General features: G+C 51.8%; 1 protein-coding gene across 3 annotated transcripts in view; it reads right to left on the bottom strand.

Annotated features, from left to right (window-relative positions):
- The window catches only part of CACNA1E (calcium voltage-gated channel subunit alpha1 E), a 367,363-nt gene that overhangs the window by 51,670 nt on the left and 292,663 nt on the right, over positions 1-23,030 (bottom strand). For all 3 annotated transcript variants that reach the window (XM_075528111.1, XM_075528117.1, XM_075528123.1), the window contains 9 exons: positions 13,068-13,079; positions 12,299-12,395; positions 8,984-9,144; positions 8,318-8,455; positions 7,111-7,312; positions 5,720-5,884; positions 4,446-4,556; positions 943-1,026; positions 29-154 (listed from right to left, as the gene is read on the bottom strand). In XM_075528111.1, coding sequence (XP_075384226.1) covers positions 29-154; positions 943-1,026; positions 4,446-4,556; positions 5,720-5,884; positions 7,111-7,312; positions 8,318-8,455; positions 8,984-9,144; positions 12,299-12,395; positions 13,068-13,079 — 1,096 coding nt within the window. The remainder of the gene's footprint in view (positions 1-28; positions 155-942; positions 1,027-4,445; positions 4,557-5,719; positions 5,885-7,110; positions 7,313-8,317; positions 8,456-8,983; positions 9,145-12,298; positions 12,396-13,067; positions 13,080-23,030) is intronic.

The following is a 23,030-nucleotide window of genomic DNA, read 5'->3' as shown; positions in this document are numbered from 1 at the left end:
TGCCCAACCATTGGAGAGGGGCTCTTACCTTGAAAGACTGCACAAAGGTCCACAGTAAAATGCGTATGGTGTAGCCCTGTCGTAGAAGCTTTATGAGGCGGGCAGCTCGGAAGAGCTTCAGGAAGCTCATGTTGAAGCCACTGGTGTTCACCAGCTGGTGGACCAAAAGCAAACAGAGTTGACGACAGTTCACTCGTGATAGAACAATCCGTCGAAGCACCAGAATTTGCATACATATCCCTTTGTAAGATCCTAACATTGGACCCCCGCTCTGGCTTTTGCAATGTCAATTCCAGCTGAAAGGTCAGTTAAGTCCATCTCTCAAAGGCCTCCTAGTGTACCTTCTATTCCCACATAGAGGGACCACGAGCAACCACCCTGCACACATCCTGCCCACCCAGCCTTCCTATTCTGCTGTCCAGCGGTCCCCACCCTGCATGCATGCAGATGCCACGGAGAGCAAACCAGTTATCCTCCGGCAAAAGGAATTATGATGAGTTCTCTGTATTCTTTTAAGGATGAACAAACTTAGGGAAACATTTCAGCTCTGAGAACTGAGCAGAGAGCCAGTACCTGTCTTTCGTATCTCAAAGTACGAGAGGGCTTCAAAAGCTCATGGAAATATTCCATGATCTTGTCTTTCCACTTCCACCAAGCGCCCTCATACCTGGCAGGACCCTGTGCACACTAAGCTTCCTTGGCACCCTCCGCTGCCACTCGCCCGTCACGGGCTGCTTTACGGGGCTTGCAATTTCACCCTAGCCTTCCGTAGAGTTCCGTGCCCGTCCAGGGTTGGCATTCTCTGGCTACGGGTGGGAGGGTGCAGCCCTCAGCGGGGTCCACATTGGTTTGATGGGGGGTTAGAAATGCACATGTGCAGAGGATTCTCAAAATGCTACTTTGGGGCCAAGTTTCTATAGAAAGGTCCCATCAGCTACTCACCTTGCTGTCTGTCAGGATAATTTCTGTGATACTGCCAATCACGGTGATGAAGTCAAATATATTCCAGGTATCTCGGAAATAGTTCTGCCAAGCGAGTCCAGCCATGGAAACATCAGAATGGGGTGGTGGGGGAAGTGGAAGAATAAATAGAAGGAGCAGAGACATTGCCATTATGTAATGTTGTCAAATGGTATGGAAACTTGCCAGTTGGTTTTTGCTTTGGCTTCAGGCTCCTGTTTTCAACAGGCATGTCTTCCCTGACCCCCACCCCCCCACCAATTTGGTAATTTCTCATTACCAAATTACCATAAAAGACCTTGTTTTTCAATATGTCATTACAAAATTCACAGGTGAAAAAGAGTTTTGGGGGCAAGAATATCGATGAAGTCCACAGGGAGAGACCATCACTGTCACTAATAAGACCATGCAATTATCCATAGAATCCCTCTCTGTTGCGCCCTGTGACCCTGTGGAAACGACAGAGCTCATCATGAGTAAAGGTGACAGATGTGCCCCACATTGAGGTTTTTTACACGAACTGATTGACAATACGATGAATCGATATTGTCTTTCCCTTCTCTCTCTGCTGTGCTGTACCGCGAGAGATGTAGCGCAGTACAACACAAGGAATTAGCCATAAGGGGGCAGGGCTGAAGAAATGGAGGAGAGGTTAAGGTCTCTTAAGAGGAGATGTGGATGTCCTCCCACCTCTCAGGTTCTGATAAACACACGCCTGAAATTCCTGAAAACAAATAGGGCTATAAAACATCACCTGTTTGTGCGTGGGGCTCACCTTGCACGAGACTCCTAGAGCCCTGTTTGGGGTCCCAGCCTCAACCTGACTCTACAGGAGGGAATCCGGCATGGCTGAATCCTTACTATATACGCTCCATGAGGGTCAGGCCCTCGGTATGCTTCCCCCAGATTTAATCCTCCCAGGGATCATATCAGTGGGTGCTGATGAATAAATACATTCTGCCCATAAAGTCTTAGGTGGGATAATTGCCGAGAAGAGTGGGGAGAGGGGTGTGATGGGGAGATCAGTGAAGCAGAGGGACAGAGACCACACCTAACAGGTCAGCACCCACTCTGGTCTGAGCTCCTTCTGTGTGTTACACCTAATGGGATCCACACAGGCGGCTGCTATTAACCCCAGTTAATGCACGAGAGCACCGAGGTCTGTCTGATTCCAGAGTCACAGTCACATGCACTGACTTTCCATGAGAATACCTAGCCCATCCTTGGTGGAGCCCAGTTGAGTCTCTGTTCCTCAATTCTCAGAATCCTCTCTCTTATCGCCTAACTGGGTTTGGGCTTCCTAAATACAGCAGAGACAACATAAGTCTGGATCATAGAGGACCGTGGGCCCTGGAATTCAGCTGGGCTGCTGCCCAGCACAGTGTGAACAGGACAGCTCAGTCTAGCACCGGACAGTAATTACAGTGGCAAGAGCATGGGCTTTATAGTCCAATACAGCTGGGTCTGAATCTTGCCTCTGCCTTTATTAACCCTGCGCCGTTTCCTGAGCCCCCCGCTAGTTAGTCCGCAATGTAAATGATAATGCCTATCTAATAGAGTTGTTATGGAGATGAAAGGGAAGATATGCAGAAGAAAGTTGGTACTTAATAGGCAACCAATATATGCTAATTTCCCCCTTATTCCTACCCTTTTTAATGCCACTCGATTTCTCAGTTCTGTCTTTCATTGTGCAATTCTCAACTTGAGTTGAGTACAGCCCACAGTGACCCCGGAGGACGGAGCAGAGCTGCCCCACGCAGTTTCCAAGGGTGTGTGTCTCCACAGAAGTGCCCTGCCCGGTCTCCCTCCCACTGCTTGTCAGTCAGCAGCCGAGTATTTTAACCACTGCACCACCAGAGCCCGTGGGAAATACAAATCCTAACAAAAGTGGCGATAAGGAGGCGTTCTGCCACGCCAACTTCCCGGAGTCATTGGGAAGAACGAGAAAGCCGTATGCCCGGGGCATGCTCAACACCAAGAGCTGTGGCAGTGACTCAGAGGGCCTCGGCCAGTGTGAGAATGCCTCTGGGCCTTGAATGAGAATACGGCAGTGAGGGCCAGACGCAGGCAGGCTTCAGGGCTGAATCATCTTGTTAAGCCAATAAGTATGTATTCAGCCTTCACCATAATTAGACACCTAATTGGGGACTCGAGTTACTGACGATGTCAATACCACATGCAAGTAATCAAGATGCATGCAAGCACTTTCCCTCCCCTTCAGTTCGCCTGCTAAGGGCCAGACTGTATCATAAAGCCGTCTTTGTTGGTGGCAGTGTGTGTTGCTTTTGTATTTCCTCGAGCCTCAAAGCACTCAAAAGGGGGCTAAACAAGTGACAATGCAGTTACCTGCCATGGGTGCCCTTAAAGTCTCCACCCCCCAAATCATAGGAATGATGTTGAAAGGCCCATTAGGAGCCGAGAAGCAACCCCCATAATCAGCACTCCCAGGGCTCAAGTCCCGCCCAGAGCCCCTGCTCAAGTGGCTACCAGACAAAACATGGATTTAGAGAACAAGCAAAGTTGTTGTGCTTGCAGGGAGTGCCACACACACACACACACACACACACACACACACACACAAGTTTGAAAGTGTAGCTGACACTCTCAGTAAGTGTGAAACAGTTGTCAAGTGGGTTTATCTGCAGCCCACTGATTGCGTGTACACGAGGAACATGGGGGCTGCGGGGGGGATGGTTTTGTTTCTAGGACACTGATGCAAAGGGTTAGCTTTTCTTAACACCCCAGAGAGCAGAGGCAAGAATTTGCCAAACAAGTATCGCTAGTGATTGAAGAGAAGCAAAAGGAAGGCTCAGGCCAGGAAAACTCATCGGCAACCCTCTCAGAAACAGAACCAGCACGCACGCACACACCCCTACATTAATGGCCATTAACCTTTGTAACCTTCAATAACAGACATCTATTTTGGGTGACAGAAATTACTCTTCGTGGAACCAATGGGGGTGGCAGACAAAACTGATTATCTGGCAGGTTTGCGGCATCCTGGTGGTGCACCGGTTAACAGAAGGGCCAGTCCTTTGCACGCACCTCGGAAGCCCCTCCGAAACCCCTGTGGGTGAAAAATCAACTTGATGGCACCCAGTGACACCATAGGTATGTGACTAAGAGGGGCAGATATTTCTCCCTATCTAGTATGATCCTTACTCTCTCTGTCCACCTCAGTGGCAGTTTGGGGAAAACCCAGGCCGCCACTCCGAGCCTCAGAGAATTCGAGAGGACCAGGGCGAGACATGCGCGGAGCGAGGGTTGCATATTCCTCTGCCCTCCCTCCCTCCCAGCACGCTCATATATCATCTTGTCTCTGCCACAGTTTACTGAGCCGTTAAAACAAGCCCTCCTTTTGGAGGTGGGCAGCTGTGCGAACCATTTCAGAAAGAGCAGGAACTATCCCTCCTGCCACAAAAGCCTGGGGATGCACCAGCAGGCAGGGACCACGGATCGATGCTGAAGCTGAAGCTGGGACATACCAGGAAGCCAAAGGCGATGATCTTCAGGACACATTCCAAGGAAAAGACCATGGTGAAGGCGATGTTCAGGTACTTGAGAGCCAGTTCGTAGGTACAGGGAGCAGAGTAGTACTGCCAAGAAGAGAAAGGGGGAGAGAAAGACAGTCAAAGCCTACGGTGAGCGTGGTAACACAGGCCACTGGCCCGGGGCTAGGGCCAGAGGGGGGCTGGCATGGAGCTGGAAGGAGGACATACCCTGTGCAGCGAACGAGGCAAAGCCTACAAAGGGAAAAAGCATCCCGTTCCTCACCTGGACTATGTGTTACAGAGACGGAGGTGGGCAGAGTAGAGACTTTTTCTAGAGTTTTAGCATTCAGCTAAGAGCCTAGGAGGCCTGGTGGCGTGTTGGGTTGGGTGTGGGGCTACACACTGCAAGGCTGGTGATTCTTCGGGAGAAAGACGAGGCTCTTTGTAGAAAGGTTAAGATTTACAGTCTCAGAAACTCTAGGCAGTGTTGCTCTGAACCAGAATCAGCTCAATGACTGTGAGTTGAAGCATCCTGGCGGTCAGCCGTTGGCACCTTCCTGCTGCCACTCCCCGGGAGAACTGATGCAGCACGCATCCAGCTTCTATCAAGATCTGCAATCTAGGAACCCTATGGGGCGGTTCTCCTCTGTCCTATCGGGTCTCTGCCCATTGGAGTGGACTCGATGGCGGTGAGTCTTTGTAGTACATGGCAAGCCCTGGGTGGCGCAGTTGTGTAAGTGCCCGGTTACTAACTGAAAGGTTGGGGAGTCAAATGTGTCTGAGGGGGCCTACAAAGCAAGGCTTGATGATCTACTTCCAAAAAGACTCCCCCCAAATCAGTGTGCCCTGGCACATGTGGCTTCAGGTCCAAACCCGCTCGGGGGCACCTCCTTTGACAATGTTTTAGGAAATGGCAGTAAGCGGGCTCAAGCCTTCCCTACTGGTCTGACATTCCTTTGGGGTCCCCCCATTATCCCGTGTCTTGCTATGCACTACCTGAGTCTGCAGCCGACTCCATCCCTGCCAGTTGTCTTGGAAACTGCAGGACCTACTAACAGTTTCACCGCGTTCTGGCCCGGGGCCCACAGGCTGGGCTCCTGAACAAGGTCAGGTCTAAGTGAGATTCCATGGGGGGGGACAGTAAGGTAGAGTGCTTTTCCAGGGTGCCCAGGGCATCGCCAACTGCACCGTGCAGGACAGTCGCAGAGGGGCAAGCCTGCCTTCACTCCCCCCCCCCCGCCCCACCCCGCGAGTCACCAGCCGCTCACCTTCATCATGAGCACAACCGTGTTCAGAGCGATCATGGCCATGATGGTGTACTCGAAGGATGGAGACACCACGAAGTGCCAGACGCGGTACTGGAAGGTGTGTCTGTTCTGCGGCATGTAGCGGGTGAGAGGCTTGGCGCTGATGGCGAAGTCGATGCACGCCCTCTGCCGGAAAGACGGGGTTGTTAGTCCGGGCCCCCGCTCTGGAAACAGGCAGTGGGGTGCTCGAGGATCGTTACCAGGAGGGAAGGGGCTTGGGCAAGGGACAGTTAACCCAGCCACAGAGAGGACCTGCAGCTCCTGGAGAGAAGATACCTTGAAGGAGTACAACTAGCCGGGAGGGAACTGTCACACTGCGGGGGAGCTCAGTGGCTCGTCACAACTTCCTTCGACACTACGTGTGGCCGAGATGCCTACGCAAGCAATCTTCCAGGATGCCTTCAGTCAGAAGGAAAATTCTTTTGTGGGATTATTTGCATTTATTTCATTCTAAAGGAACCCCGTTTCCAGCATGGTCAAAGCGGTTGGATGGTAACAGAAAGCCTGGTGGTTCAAACCCACCAGTGACTCTGCAGGAGGCACGACCGGGCAGCCTGCTCCTGCAGACATGACAGCCCAGGCGACCCTATGGGAGAGTTCTCCTGTCATACAGGGAGCGATGAGTTAGGGTCGACTTGAGAACACCAAGCACCGCTCACGTCCATGCGGTTCAGTTCTCAAAACCCTACCTGATGGCCTAAAGGAACACCGACTAACACCCCACAGAGAGCCAGCACTCAGCGTGTGCTAGAAATGCAGTGATGAGACATGTCCTCTACCCCTAAGGCAGGTCCAGGTTAGCGAAGGGCAGTCAGGTAAGCAGATGTCTTCGTGTGATGATCTTGGCCCAATTCCTAGACTCTATGCTGCATCCAAAGCAGGGGCTGCTGCGCCTTCAACCCCTTCAGTGTCTTTCCGCTTTGTGCACCTCACCCACCTCACACTTGGGACATACACAGAGCAAGTGCTCCAAAATGCTTATTTAATTACTATATATATATAATTTATATATGTATATATAATTTATATATATATATATATAAATTTTTTTCTTTTTCTCTTTATCTGTCTTGGGACCCTGATTCTCTAGAACAGTGGCTGTCAACCACACCCCCACCACAAAATGATTTTCATTGCTACTTTATAACTGTAATTTGGCTACTGTTATGAATCGACGACCGCTGTGAAAGGGCTGTTCGACACCCCCCCAAAGGAGTCACGACCCACAGGTTGAGAACTGCTGCTCTCGAAAGTCAAGAAGATTCCATTGTTCTTTCTAAGGCTGTGGTCCACGCATCCTCTGTGTGGCCCCGCTGCACACCCCCTCCCCGCCCCAGACCTGCAGCAGTCACCTCGTTCTTCTCCAGGCTGCACTCCTCCATCATCTTGTCCCCTTGCTCCTGGAAGGTGATGATGATGAGGGCCACAAAGATGTTAACGAAGAAGAAGGGGAAGACCACAAAGTAGACCACATAAAAGATGGACATCTCCATGCGGTTGCTGCGGCTTGGGCCTCGGTCCTCCTCGGTCACATCTACAGAGTGCTGCAAAACCCTGTGGGGACAGAAGGTGGGGCAGGGATGGGGGGTGGCCATCACGGCAGCTGCCCCACTCAAAGCTTCAGCAAGAGTCGGACCTCCTAGTGCAGCGGGGCTCAGTGGGTGGGCCAGCCTCGTTTTCCAGGGTCTCATGAAGAGTTTCTGTCTCTGACACTTTTCTATGCTATTAGTAGACAACCTTTGGGCTGCCTCTCTGACAGGCTTCTGCCTTACACAGGTTCCCACTTGGGCAGGTTTCACTGTTTCGTTTTTCAAATGATCTGGATGCTTTGACTTGGTGTAGTCTCCCATTAGTTTTGGGGGGACTCTAAGGAAGTTGGGAAAGACCCCCTTTCCAACAACACATCCACAGCCCACAAGCAGTGGAATGCCATTCTGTCACAATTTAGATTGTCATGCCTACTGTCCGAAGTCTCCCAGGTTATTTTGTCACCGATTCAAATACATTTTGGCATTTTGTCACCAATTCAAATACACTGCCACTAGAAGAGTTGGCACCAGTGTTCAAAGGTGCCAAGTCTCTGAAAACCAACTTCAGCGACAGGCCACAAAGGAAACTGCATTCGGCTGTTTGACTCAGACAAGGAGGATCACAGGAAGCGATCCTTGACCTTAAACCTCAGATTTCCAGGTGCAGGGACCCAGCTAGAGGGTGAGTCTGTTCAAACGGCTCCCAGAGACAGACATACTGCTTGTTCTTCCAAGGGGCAGAGAGCTGTTGAAACCCATTTCTTCAGGACTCAGATGGTTCTCATCGATACCGCAGTAACTGCTCAGAGCAGGAAGATTTTCCAGTATCGTCCCACCTTTGTCTTCTCCCTCTTGACTCTGCCTCCAGGATTTCCATCCTTCCTCTCGCCTGTCTGTCTCACCCACATCAACATTCCGTTCCCTCGGTACCAGCACAAATGCTTCGCTGGTTACTGGCTTCTCAAGGCAACCCCATAGCTCTCCCCCCTCCACACCCAGACACACACGCCAAGCCCACGTCCACACTCACTGCGGCCATCCCTCCCCGGTGGAGACAGTGAAGAGCGTTAGCAGGGCCCAGATTATGTTGTCATAGTGGAATTCATGACGCTTCCATTCCCGGCCCTTCACCTCCATCTTGTTTTTCTCATGATCCACATAGTTGCCTCTGAAACCACAGGAGAAACAAATGGAGCCTCTTCGCTAGAGCCCATGAAAGAGAGAGGGGAGTCTGTGGATTTCTCAGAGTGAAAGGGTGAGAAGGTTCTCCGTGCAAATTCCAGGAAGACGCTCCAATCAAGGCAGTGTGCCGTGGAGTACAAACGGGATTCTGAATCCAGCAGACCTGGGGTTACGTCCTAACCCTTTCCCGAGTCACTGGCGCAGATTTGGGTGGCTTTCTCACATTTTCTGAGCCTTCGTTGCTCAGATAATATGCAAATGAAACCCAACTCATAAGGCTTTAAAATGACAGGACTGAGTGTCCACTGATTTGTACTCAGCCGGACACAAGACAAACACACAGTCGATGCTTCCAGACTTCCTACTTTCTCTTTGACCCCAAAGAGACCCGGGGCAGGTGAGAGAGACGGGGACAGGAGAAAGAGCAGGCATTCCAAGGGGGGCGTTGGCCCCCCAGGGCATGCTTAAGCAGGAAGTGAGCGGGGGGTGGGGTTGGGGGGCGAGGGCTACTTACATGCACTCCTTCTCTGTGTCCTTGGAGCTGTCCGTGCAATAAAAGAACTTCCCCTTGAAGAGCTGGACGGCGATGACGGCAAAGATAAACATGAAGAGCTTGTACACGATGAGGATGTTGAAGACGTTCTTCAAGGAGGTCACCACACAGTCAAAGACAGCCTGGAGACACACGCAAAGAGCCTGGGTGTACGGCCCGTGACAGGCCTGTGCATCTGCCTGGAGCCGTGCTCGGGAGCAGCTGCCCCCACCCCGCCCAGAAGATACCCCCTCCTAAGACGTGAGCCCAAGAGGTGAAGAGCTGGCCTCCCACCTGCACGTGGCCATGGGACACCCCCCCCACCCGCCCCCGCCCCCGGGAGGGTAACCCAGTCTCTGAAGCGGAAAGCCAGACCAGAGCAGCCAAACCCAGCCTGCATCAGGCTCCCCTGTGGGGCTCTGAGCGGGGATGGGGACTGCACTTGGTGGGAAACACAGGTGTGCGGAGACGCCGGGGTGTTCAGAGACCAGGCAGCCCCTTTCCTCCATTTTACAGGCGAGGAAGAGGAAGGGGGCTTCGAGAAGACACAGCTTGTCTCTGACCCTATTGGATGAAACTCACAGATCTGATTCTCGTGAAAATACCCATTTCCCCCCTTGTGCTTTGTAAATGGATCAGGGAGCAAGATAATGAAACATTATCTCATTCACCTGAATGCTACTTTATAAGTTCATGCGTGCGTTCCGGTTGCTAAGCACTTCAGGCAGAGTGTAGCTAGCTTCAAACTGGCTGTGACATGGGGCGAGGGAGGGTGAGCGGGGGCTGATGGCCCTGCTCTATGTGGAGGGAGACTAGGTGGAAAGAGTCGAGAACCTCGACACCAGTGAGCAGGCGCTGGCTCTTGAGAGCCTTCCATGCTAGACCCTAGGCCGTGAGGAGTTACATGGCATTCAACACGTGGCAAGCACACTTTGGGATGATTTTCTAGGTTTTTCCGTTTCGCTCGCAGGAGCATCTACCCGTGGTGGTGCTGCGCCTGTCTAGTTGCTTCTTTGCAGTGCTGGGCGAAGCACTGCTGGTTTAATCCGTTCAACATTGTGAGGGGTGTGAGTGACACGCAGCCCTGTGGAATCATCAGACTCACCCATGTCTCTCTCAGGTTCCTGAGATGCCGAGAGAGGAGTCAGCACATTCTAATTTAATGTCATGAACTAGGCTGGGCCTGCTCCTGCACTCTGCGTCTAATCTCCTCAAGGTATCTGCACGCAGCTCAGCTCAGACGAGCTCCTATCTTGGGGGCAAGTGCTGCAGCAGGGAAGGACAATGCCTAGGCGCCCACGAATCTTACCTACCATCTGCTGGGGGGTGAGGAACAAAGAACGAGCATCTGGTGGGGTGGGGACGGTCAGAATGGGCAAGGCTGCCCGGTGGTGCTGTGGCCAGGAGCCTGCTCCAGGAGGGGCAGGCAGAGCAGTCCGGACCTGCATGGTTCTCCTCAAGAGTCCAGCTAGAGGGTCAGGGCTGTGGACTCTTGAGTGGAAGTCATATTGCAGGCCAGGCCGGGGAAGGGAGATTCCTAAGCTACCCAGCTTCTTATCACCTTGTTGGTGCAGGCTCCTCCCTGCAGAGCCCTAGGGCCAAAGGGAAAGCGGCCAGTGTGCTGGGGAAGACCAGTGGAAAGGAGAACCCAGTGAGCAGTGGGGCTTGGAAAGTAGGAGAGTCTGAGTTGGGACGCGTCCCCTTTCTGCCCTCAGTCTTATGCAAGGGGGCTTCAAAGAGTTTGTGGGAAAATCCCGTTCTCATTTCATATCAGTTTTCAAATGCAAACTTTCTGAAGCCACCTGTATTCTGTGGTTGGCTTAGGAGATGAGGGCTAGGCACACCAGGAACACTGTCAGACTGTGAGGGAGCACTCTTGTCGCTTTGCGCTGGGCTTACAGAGCACCTCTGTTTCCCACTCGAACCAGGTTACAGAATAAGGGATTTTCTCTATGGCTGCAGAACTCGAAGTCCCAGAGCTGGGCCTGGTATGCAAGGGGGTGCTTTTCATGGGATTGAGGTTCACACACCATTTATCCCAAGTCCTTGGGGAATCTTGGAAAGGCACATTCTAAGAACCTTCCCAGAGTCTGGGTTTTATGTTGGCTGTGGGTAAAAGAAGCTACGAATGAAGAAGCACCCAGTGTCCTTTTAATGCAGGTGCCTGTGAGAAGCCCTGCACCACTCCGTGGGGCTGCAGGCCAAGCATCCTGTCTGCTGCCGCCTGCGGAGAAGCCTGGTGTGCCAGGAAAAGATGGGTGCTGAGCCTGCTACCGAGGTTTGCTTGGCTCCTGGCGAGGCCCTGGCAGCAGCAGCAGCACTGCAGGGCTGTGAGCTGGTGCCTTGGCCTTCTCCCTGGAAGCGGCTGGCTGCTTCTATGCACAGGGCTTCAAGGTGGAAGAACCTTTTCCCTTCGATGCCCCAACTTCCATTAGCAGCAACACTTGGTCAGCGTGTGGATAGGGTAGGGGTGGGGGTCGGGGGAATCTGCTGGCAAACCTTCCGCCAGGTCTCTGAAGGCTGGAAAACTCATGTCGGGGAAGCCCACTGGGGTTTAGTAGGGTGAGCACTGCAAAGGGAGGGAGCCGGATCTGGTAAGAGGCCTACCAATCTCCAGTCCTGGCAACAGGAGAAACTTACTTCATGTTAGCTCCCTTCCCCATCTCTCCTCTGCTTCGGACCCAAATGGGATATAACCTACATGCCCCCCTAAATATTAAGGGTCAGGGCTAGAAGATCCTCTCTACCTCTAATGGTGAGGCTAGAAAAGATCCTAGGTTACCTGGCTGACCTGACGTGCAGGCCACAACATATTCAGAAGGTCTCTCCTGCCGGTGTTGTGTTCTTGACCACCTTAAGGTCATAGGAGGGTCCAGGCCAAAGCTACCAGGCTTCCTTCTGGCAGGCAGGTCATAACCAGAGCGCAGATCACTAGCTGGGTGTGGGCTCAAGAGGCAAAGGTTGGCCCCTTTGTGGATTTCTTGGGTGGCTGGTTATTTTCCTTTGCAACTAAGCCCCTTCGCTCAAGCCCTGTTTCTCCACCAGCAGGCCCTAAACCCACTTCTACCGAGCAGCATCTGACCCAGGGTCCCTGCGGACGGAGAGCAGCTCTATAGGGTCTCTGAGGTTGTAAATCTTTACTCTAGTGGATAGCCTCATCTTGGTGCCGTGGAATGGCCAGAGAGTTGGAATGGCATATCTTATGTTCACAGTTCAACACTTAATCCACTGGACCACCGGGGCCCCTGAAAAGCGAGATGGACGGGATTCAATGGGCAAACACTTTGAAACCATTACCTTGAGCTTGGGCAGGCGCTTGATGGTTTTCAACGGCCTCAGAACTCGGAGCACCCGCAGAGACTTGATGGTCTTGATGTCCCGGCCCTTGTTGGTTCTGCAGAGGAGAGGCCCCCAGAGATCATCAGAAAGGCAGGGTGGTGAGGGGGTGTGATAAACGGTAGAGCCCCCACACGGCAACAGTGTCAGCAGGGTGGAAAGGGATACGTAAAGCTAGAGGCCATCGATGAAGTCCGAGTGGACGCCCTCTTCCGGGAGATGCCGCCGAAAAAGGACCACAGGAAGATGTTCCAGCTCTCCCTCTGGCCTGCCTGCACCATGCCCACCCCTGCTCGCTTGCGGGCACGGACACACAGAGGAGCTGGCTCACAGATGAGCCCCCGCACACCCAGGCACATTCATGAGTAAGTACTTTCTCTTCCTAACAGCTGGTGGCAAAATGAGTACGGACGATCAGGCAGAGCAGTGAACGTGAGCCGTCACCCATTTCGGATTCCCACTGTGCTTAGTCCGGGCTTTGGTGGTAGGAAAGAGGCAGCAAGTAAGCCAAATGGATCCTCAAATCGATAAAATGATCACTTTCCCACGGGGGCTTGGCGATTCTTATTATTTTATCTCTTGAATATCAATGAAAACTCACCACTCTGGTTAACTCACTACTCCATTCTCAAGCAGCCAGCTCCTCCTCCTCCTCCCAGCATGGTTCCGCCCTCCTCCCATGCACCCCTCCATGTTTTTTACCTTCAACAGAAGTGAAGAGGATATTTACCCCAGAGCGTTCCTAAGGAGCATCCAATCAGCCGAAAGCAAGCAGTCAAGAAAGAGGTGGAGAGAAGGGAAACAGTCAGATAACTTCAGGGTGCAAACTTCAGGCTGTATGGTGACAAGAAGTCACAGAAGCACAGGCCCCAGGGACCCTGCCACAGCCTTGGCACTTGCAGAGTCCAACACCACTTGGCTCAAACCTACCTCCTCCAGCTGCGAGGGGAAAGGCATTAGCTTCCTCTGGGGGAACTGTGTCTAACGGGATATTATTCCCGATATTGAAGTTTATCTCATGAAGCCTAGTCTAATTGAAGTTTCCTGCACGTAATCTTTCATTCGGATTCCCTTAGCAGTCTTCAGAAAACGCTCTCTGTTTCTAACAGATTTATTAGAAACCAATAAAGGATTAGAGAGAGTAAGACTGTTCTGGACCAGACACTGTGGCTCTTGGGAAAAGGCATCTCAAGCCACAGTGGGATATGTATGCGGAGGGAGGGTTCTGTTTGAAGAAGGGCTCTGACTGGCATGTGTCACCGGTGCAGGTGAGCAACAACATAAAGCCACTGCGGAGTAAAGGGAGCGCATTCGGCTATGTAGGTCCTAGTAGCACACAAAGGATGCCTTCTGATCAAATAAAGGTTCGTATTTTGAGCTTTGTACTGTGAAACTTGAAGAAAGCCCACCCCAGATCTACCATTGAGGCGTTCCCTGAAAAAGGAGTCTGAATATAAACATTTTGAGAGCAAATTAATGAGCCTACTTTACTGAATATTACTCTGAGCTACATTCCAGGCTAAGAACTCTCAGTGCATTGTGTTACTTAAGCCTCTCAGTACTCTCAGACACAAGCATTTCACACATGAAGCCTAGAGAGGTTAAAGAAGTGTAAGGGCCAGTACGGCTGGGGGAGCTGGGACTTCGGCCCAAGTTAACTGAGGCCGGAGTCCGTACCCTTCACGACTGAGCCTCTGTCTCAGCAGGTCTGAAGCCAAGCCTTGGTCAGCAGGAGGAGGTCCTCCAGTCTTGGTCAGCAGGAAGAGGTCCTCCAGTCTACTTGGCTACCGAGGAAACCGGGTCCCGGGAACAGAGGGCTCGCATAAGATGACCCAGTGAGTGCAGTGTCAGGGGGCGCCTCAGTACTCCTGTCTTGCACTGTGTCTGGGAAGAAGTGCCCAAAGCCCAGAGAGAGAGAGGGAGAGAGAGATGCTGAGAATGAGAGAGAGCCTCTGAGGCCAAAGTGCAGGTTCCTTGTCTTAACGTTTTTACTGTACCACAATCCTATGTTCCACCATTGTGTCACAGAGAATTCTAATGGCCATTGGTCTCCATGAAAAAGGTCAACTGAACAGTGACTTGGATCTCAGTCAAAGACCTCATGACCCTCAAATCCTCATGTGCTAACCTGTAAGTGTAAGTGATAAGCGTTTCTTCTCCCACTGAGGACTGGGCACATGGTAGCTGAGCGGAACCTACCTTCTAAGCACCGATGGAGTCTTTACCATATGGCACATGGCGAGCTGGTTCTGCTGGCTAAGATCGAGCCTTGAAGACCCAGTAGAGCAGTTCTACTCTGCGCACACGAGGTCGGCATGAGATGGAATTGACTCACTGACAACTGGATTTTTGTTTGGGTTAAGTCAGACCCTGGGCTAGGGACTGGACACACAGTAGTGAACAAAAGCAGGGAGGTCCCTAACCTCTCGGAGCTTATTTTGTTCTGGGGTAAGCCTTCAGTAAATGAACACAAATAGGATAGAAAGAGTTATCCTAACAATGACATAGGCCGCCCTTATTCCCAAAGGCTATATTCCTTTTGAGGAAAACCCAAGGGAGGCACTTCCATAATCCTGACCTGAAGAGAAGGGTTGGGAGGCCGGTGTGTGGAAGGGAAGGTGATCCAGAATCACACGCCCAGGCTGTATCCTTCTGTACAGCCCAGCTCTCACCCAGAGACCTTGAGATCCCAGCAGCCTCTGAGATCCTGCTCAAAAACACCAACCCACCCAGGAAGGCTCCCTCGAGCTGGTCCCTCTCACACACTCAGAAGAGGGAGAGAGTGTGCTGTCTACAATGACTTTTCTCCTTGAATCTGAGCAAACAAACGCTAATGCTATGGAACAAAAGGACTGGGGGTCATTGTGTGTGTGGGAGTATGCATGCATTTCTTTTGTTTTGGAAAAGTGAGGTGGGGGGCGGAGGGGGCGCCTTGAAAGTACACTGTGATATCACAGGTGATTTTGTGAAGGTCAAAGTCCTGAGGGCTACTTGTCTTCTTCTGACTCCCAGAGGTCTGGGGGGGGGGGGAAGCAAGCAGCCACAGGCCACACGTGGAACACACGAGGTCCCGCTCTGCATGTCCCTCAGACAGGTCTCCCGGTGCCGACGGGCCTCTGAGTGCCTGCGGCTTGGAGCAGCTGCAGGAAAACACACTGAAAACCCTGGGTTTGGATAACGTGGGTTAATGGAAAGCAGCGCGGACAGCAACATCACAGCATCACGGACACCGCAGCAGGCTCTTCTTCATGCAGACCCAGCATCGTTGCTTGTCCCAGATCCAGAGTGGCTGAAGCGCATGTCAGAGTCCCACGTGCCAGGGAAATGTTTTCCTAGACCGAGAGCGCAGGCTCCTCCAGACTCCAACTGAGGCATGTTGCTTGCGAAATCATCCATGTGGTTTTTCATAAATCCTTTCAATATCAACACTAGATTAGTCACTTGGCTGCTAATTGTTGAATGGAAATTTTGGCTACTATCTGAAAATTCTGACCTTTGGACCCACTTGCCTCGCCAATGAGTGTAACTTTTGTCAGGTTTCAAAACTGGGCTCGCATGTTGAGGGTAATTCCACATAAGACGTATGCAAGAAACTGTCACCTGACACTGGAACCCAAATGGGCCACCTCTTTGCCGTTTACATCTTATTGTTTGGTAACCTCTTGGCTGCGCTTCAGAAAAAGTGTGATTTTCATGTCTCATCGGGAAGCGAGGGAGAATTTTCCATTTCAGTGGTCAAGGTGCCCTCTGGCTCCGCCATGTTTGATCACTCCGCATTCACCGGAACCGCGCTCTTCAGCTCCCGCCCCCCTTTTAATTAATCAATTAATTTCTGCTATGAATCGACTCTCCTTCCACGGGAACAATGCAGGGAAGGCGAGTTCTGAAGGGTCTTTTGATTGAGTCCTTCCCATAAGAGCCCAGGGCACTGAAGGAATCGCAATCTTTTGCATTAGATGGTCAGCAGCCCAGGCTTGATAGGAAGGGAAGGAGAGATGAGACTCCGAGAAGATTTGAACCCTTTTCTGAAATAGCTGGACCATGATTTGGTGGTTGATCTTGTTGGGGGCCATCGAGTGTGTTCGAACCCACAGCCACACTTTGAGCGACAGAATAAAACACTGCCCCGTCTGGCACCATCGACTCAATCGTTCCTATGCTTGAGCCCCGTGGCGTCCACTGTGTCACTCCGTCTTGTCCAGGGTCTTCCTCTTTTAGTGCTGCCTCTCTGTACCCTGCCTGAAGTCCTTCTCCAGGGGCTGGTCTCAGAAAGAATACCCGCCATTCGTACATACCTACTAAGTGCTTGTGCTAGGAAAACAATCAAGCAACCATGCCGCAGAGTTGACCTTGACTATGGCATTTCCACGTGTTACAGAGCACAGCTGGCCCACAGGATTGCCTTGGCTGTCGTTTTTATGAAGCACACTGTCAGGCATTTCTCCCATGGCATTGCTGAGTGGGTTTGAACCACCAACCTTTAGGGAAGTAGTGGAGTGCAAATTATTTGAGTCACCCAGGGAACTTCCTGGTGTTACAAAATAAATTTACCTAATTTAATTCTCACAGTGTAAACTATAAGTTATCTTTTAATGACCAGTGACAGATAAGCAAGCAGAGGTTCAGAGAAGAGAAGAGAAGAGATTAAGTGATTACTGGTGCTTGGATTCAAACCTCCGTTGGCAGACTCTGACATCTGCGCTCCCATCTACCAGTTCCAATGCTTTTCAAAGGGGAGCCACAGATGGGTTTTAACCAGAGGGGGAACCTGTGTAAGAAGTTGTGTGACAGAGAAAGTCAGCGGTGCCTCTCACCCTCTGGCCCACTTTTCTTGTGTGTCTCCAGGCTCTGGGGGCCCAGGATCGGTCCTTGGTATCAAGTCACCGCTCTGAGTTTACAGATATTTTACTAGACCATCAGACAGAGGAGCCTGCTCAGTGCAATGGGAAAGGACTGAACTTGCCAATTCACACACCCAGGTTGTTCAAGAACTGGCTCTGCTCTCTGCTGCGAGTGTGCGACACTCATAAAGCCTCTGGCAACCTACTTCTCTAGGTTGAAACAGGACGAAGTGGAAATGCAACGAAGCAGGTGGAAACACTTGACACATCCTAAAGGTCTGGGGAAATGAGGAGGCCATTTTCCTCATGTGCATGACACTCGTCTCTGGAGCAGCACCCTCTAGGAGCCACCGATGAGGTAAAAATCAGGCAAAGCTGTTTGAGCGAACAATCGAAGATTCTGTGCTTTGCCCGGGTATCTGCTTAGCTCCTGCCAACTCTTCCTGGTTGATTTTACCTCTGTGTTTCTTTAGGCCACCCAGGAGTCCTAAATCCTGCGAGCCTGCCTTCTGTCCTAACCCTGTGCCCAGAGCACGAGCTACATGCTGCACAGTTGTATATCGGCCTTTCCTTCTTGCACACGGGCCCCCGCAGCTTCTGTCCACTGAACAGGGCTTTGCACACTCTCTCCTTTGCAAGACAAAGCTCTTTAATCCAGCTGGCAGGCATTGGGCCCCAGAACTGAGAAAAGCAGGAGATGTCTAAGCATCTACTGGTTCCCGGCAGTTTGCTATTTGATCTGGTACACAGTGACAGGATTTGTCTCTTTTTAATGTTCACATTCTAAAGATATCCAGGAACCTCTTGTATGTGATCTAAGAATGCCCTAATACTGGCTGAAGTCCGGTTAATTTCCTTCCACAGGGGAGACTAACTCTTAGTGGGAGGCTGAACTTTTACTGTGGAATAAGCAGCTGGCTCGTGGGTCATATGATCTGGGGTGACACTTCCTGATTCATGCCAGGAGACCTTCTAATCTTGAGTTTACCCCCTTTAGTGTCTATAATTTCAAAGCTATTTGTGAAGACTTTCTACTAGTCAGAGAGGGCCGGGCTCTCTCCCGGGCCGTGAACTCCCTGCTCCCATGCAGGGCACGTTTCCTATCCAGTTCTGGTTGTTCTGTGGTGAAGTGGCTCTGCTCACTAGGTCCAGTTTCTCATCGACCATCTTCCAAAGCTGCGCTGTTGATAAAGAGAGGTGCTTGCATGTGCACACCCATTGCCTCCAGCAGAGAAAGTACGTTAAGTGCACCTTTGACGAGAGAGGGGTACTGAACATCAGTGTCACGTGCAACAGAGAAGAGACCTGGGTTTCCCAGGACTCACCGAAACCAAAACCCAAACATGCTTCATGGCAAGATCGGGAAGACTAGGACCTCGTCTTTCTTTCAGCCTCTCCCTCCACCATGCCTTTCACTCCGCCCCTCTCTCCCCCAAACCCATTTTCAAGGCACCACTATCAGGGTGTGCATCCCAAGCCTCCCTCAGTCTCTGCCTGGGCACAAAGTCGCATGAAGCCACTCTCCAGGTGACGCTCCAACAAAGCTGCCATCTTGAGCGACAGCATCCTTGATCATTTTGCTGCTGGAAATTTCCAATTCCTTCTCAGATACTGCCCTAAATCCACAGCTAATGGGCTACCTGACGGTTAAATTTAGTTTTAATCCTTCATTCTTTCTGAAGAACAGTAGAACTGCCTGGCCTGTCTCCGCGTGGTAAATGGGTCTTCTTTGCATGAAGTAGGACTTTGTCCACTTTTTAAAAAATCTTTTCTCGCTACAAGATGAATGTGTAGTCCCAGTTTCCTTTGGGAGACTCCCCATCTGTTCTTCCAGAACGGGGCTGTCAAGAAAGGTGGTCCGGAGGCAAAGCTTGAGGGGGACTGGCAGGCAATGAAGACGGGGAGCAAGGAAGTGCTGGGCGGAGGGCAGACTGTCTGTTCAGTAATGTCTGTGAGCTGGGACTGGCATCTCTCCTAACTCCTCACAGGCCCGCCTTCACAAACACAAAGCCTTGGAACGCCAAACCTGAAACAGAGCAACACATACGGTGGCCTCACAGGGCCTTTCCAAGCCTGCACTTGTCTGCACCTGTGTATTTCATTCACTGAATTTAGAGTCAGCTTGGCTGCTGTGACTGATGCTGAACACATTCGGCTGCCCTTATCCATCTGAAAGTCTGGGGCAGGGTGTCAAATGTCGGGAACGTGACACACGTCAATGAGAAGAGTGTACTGAGCACTCACGTGGGGACTCTGGTTGCTTCTGGCATCAAGAGGAGAACTGACTCACATTTCTCCCTCTGGCTCAGGGCTGATAATGACAGGACAAGTGCGGCTATGGTCCAGATCCCCTGCGTGCCAGGGAGTCCTGCCCTTACCTCGTGCCCTGCTACAATGGCAAAGGTTTTGCCCTCAGCTGCCAGAGAGCCTGCGTGACACTGGCTGAGGCCCCGGCCACAGTAAGTCCCAGAGTAGGGAGGGTTGGAGGCTAATTGCTCATTCTTTTTCTATTACATTCTTTGGGCCGAGTTTACCATTTAGAATCCAATCCAGAAAAGCTCACCTGCCCAGTTCACGTAAGCTAGCTACATAACCCGGGGAGAGATGGGGTCCCGGCTTGGGGTGCAAGTGCAACACCACATGTGCGTGTGCGCCCAGTCCTGCATCATTTCCTCCCCGAGACCCCGTCCTGGCCCGCCTGCTGCCCAGGCCCTTCAGTTCACACTGAAGACACACAACGTGAGGACAGAGACAGCATCCCCTTTGCTGCGCAGGATCCAATGGGATCGGAATTCAACCTGGCACAGCGGTCACATGGCTTCCCTCCAAGACAGCCGACCCCAGGGGGTGCCCTGAAAAGAGAAAACGTGCCTTATGTGCACTTGCCCAGAAATGCCAAGGCTGTAGCCATCTCCGCCTGCCCACTGAGGGGCCCAGCACGCAGAAGTGATGGCAATAGGGGGTGAGGGAACCCGAGAACGCAATTTCTGGCCTTTCAGTGAAAATGATGCTCAAACACAAGGCTCCCCTTTTAGGAAAGAGGTCAAAGAGCAAGGCTTCATGGGCCCCGTCACTCACCAGGCTTTGCTTGAAACCCCGGAGAAGAAAAGGCACATTCGGGGTGTTTATAGTTGATGAACACTCTGCGTCTCCATATGGTCCAGAGAGAGTGGGGTGGGGGTGGGGTGAGGGGTTGGGAGGGTGATGGGATGAGGGGGAGCAGTTCCCAACTGCTGCTCCCCTCACCGGAGGGGCAGAGCTGAAGGGAGGCTGCAGTGTCCTGTCAGCGCTTTATAATGTAAAAGTGGGCCAGGGAAATGGAAGGGTTACACACCAGGTATCTCCCCATTTATTGTCTCACTCCTGACATATCCCCTCCCCCTTTGAAAGCCAGTCAAAGACCCCAAACCCAGTTAGTTAGGTTTACATTATAAAGAACCCTTTTAACTGGACGTGTTCGGTTATAGAGATTCTCTTTAGCCACGGCTTAAGCAACATATATGCTTATAGAAAACATACATGGTGGCAGGCGGGTCACGTCTGTGCAGGCCTCTGCAGGAGAGGGGCTTGGTGGACAAAGTAGTCGTCTTTGAGAATTCAGCTAGAGGCCAGTGCCTCCCCTCGGTGAGGGTCACTGGCTCTTGGGGATGGACCAGGTTCTGAGACAGCTTTGGCTGGTGCTGATGGAGAAGTTGTCAAGCAGCCTGTGAATTCTGTCCAGCCACATAAAAATGCTACCGTGTAAACTACCGTTAGTCACTCAAGCTGACTGATCGACTGTCGTCCCAGAAGGCCCAGTAGGGTGTGGTTTTCATTTCAAGGAGGAGAGAAAAGACATTAGGGCAGGGATCAGTAAATATTCACCGAGGGTCAATATATTGGATATGATTGTGGAAAATAAAAGGGAGACTTGGCTAAACCGGCAGGTACACCAAAGTTTGGATTCCTTCTGGACGCCCTGAGATGGGACCGGGGCTGAGTGACTTTACTTCACTCTCAGCCCACGACAGCCGGTGCTGCTGGCGGGGGGTGCTATTGCTCTCCCCAGCAGAGGGATATGCGAGCTGAATTCTCTGGTCCCCTTGATGAGGAAAGGCAGAGAGGAGAGGTAGAAAGCACAGGCATGAGTAGGAGAAAGCGCTACTGGAGCTCAGCAAATGTGAGGAAGTCAAGAGGAGCGGACGGTGTGAACCTGCCTCCCACACGTGAAAGGGGAGTCAACGTGTGCATGGCAGGCGTGGAAGGAGAAGAGCAGGAAAAGTGCGAGGGGAGAAGGATTGAGCAAGTACCGGCTGCGTTTGGGAGATAAATGGAGGGGACACTCGAGAGGTGACATCACTAAAAGCGAGGGATGGATCATAACTCTCAATCCATCACATAGACGAGGCCTCCCGAACCAGGGGATCGCTGGGTCCCCTGCACTGTACCTGGTCTGAGGACCAACCGAGATGCTTCAGCTCTGAAGTGGAGCCACCAGCACCATAGCCACCACTGCCACGTGTCAAGGGGCACAGAGAGAGAACAAGACAGATGACACCCCTACAGCACATTGTCATTATTCTGGGCCCAAGGAGAGAGAGCTGGCCATGAACATGAGGCAGGCTTACACAGGGCTCCTCTAACAGGCATGTCCTCCCCACACCAAGCACCAACCTACCTGCCTGCTGACCAACACAGAGGCACAGGAGACACGTGGGGAGGAGGGTGTGTGTGGCCTTCCACCATTTGCATATAACATGTGTCAACATATACTCTACTCCCATACTCAGACTTAAGGATGTGATGGGAGAATGGACAAATAAGGGAAGAAATGAACTTTGATCATTCATTCTATGCAGCTATCTGGACCTATCTCACAGATGAGGAGGCTAACGCTGAACTAGTCACATCTCAAGGGTGCCAAGCTGGGAAGGAGGGAATCTGGAGCATGCATGAGGCTCCGGCACCCACTCTCTTTCTGTGCCCTTGCCTTTCACCCCAGGCATCCTGCTCTTCCTGAAGATACGTGGGCTCTCTGGGGAATCCTTCATTCTCCTCATCTTTCACTCCTTCCAACAGGGACAAAAGGCTTTACGGAGACTAAAATAAAGTAAAGCACGGTGAACAAAATACACGAATGAATGGATGGCTTGAGAAGGAAGCGTGTCCTTCTCCAAATCCAAAGGTAAACGTGACATCTAATCAGTAGGGGTCCTGCTCCGGATGGAGCCAGTTAGTGCTTCTTCCCAGCAAGAAGGAAGAGGAGCCAGAAGTTCCAGGGTGGTTTTTCTCCCTATGTTGCTGTGAGAATCCAGACAGCGTCCAGATCTTGGGGAACTGTTGTGCTTTGGTGAAATCCCCTGAGCAACATCTCAGCGGGGTCTTATAGGCCGTTTTCCTTTTGCGAGGGGCCCAGGTGATTCCAAACGTTTAGGGTGTGGCTGCTACACAAGTACACGCGGAAACGAGGGGGCTGAGACGGTCCTCGTGACAGGGCGGCTCAGGGGAAACACCACACGGAACCGAGTGCTCCTAGAGAGAGTTCTCCGGACACGGTCCATCTCCAGATGCTGAGAAATCTTAGCCGCTGAGCAAAGTGTGGGCCCTTTCACCTCTCCTACAGACAGCTTTCTTCCCTGGATCCTGTGAGGCCCCATTCCTTCTCAACTCCTATTCTATTTCTTCTTCTCTGCTGCAGTGGAGAAGGGCTCAATGTCGCCTAGCTAGAGTAGGTGGGGTGGGATGATCTCTTCCTGACCACTTACACAAACCGAGGGAGACAGTGGCTGGTTCCTCTCTTAGCTGCCGTGAATGGCAGTAAGCCCTGAATGCGTTCCTTCTGCCCCCTCATGCAGCATGCTCCTTGAAGGAAT

The sequence above is a fragment of the Tenrec ecaudatus genome, chromosome 1 (genome assembly GCF_050624435.1).
Source record: "Tenrec ecaudatus isolate mTenEca1 chromosome 1, mTenEca1.hap1, whole genome shotgun sequence".
NCBI classification, from domain to species: Eukaryota; Metazoa; Chordata; class Mammalia; order Afrosoricida; family Tenrecidae; genus Tenrec; species Tenrec ecaudatus.
This window is presented reverse-complemented; position numbering and strand designations above follow the sequence as displayed.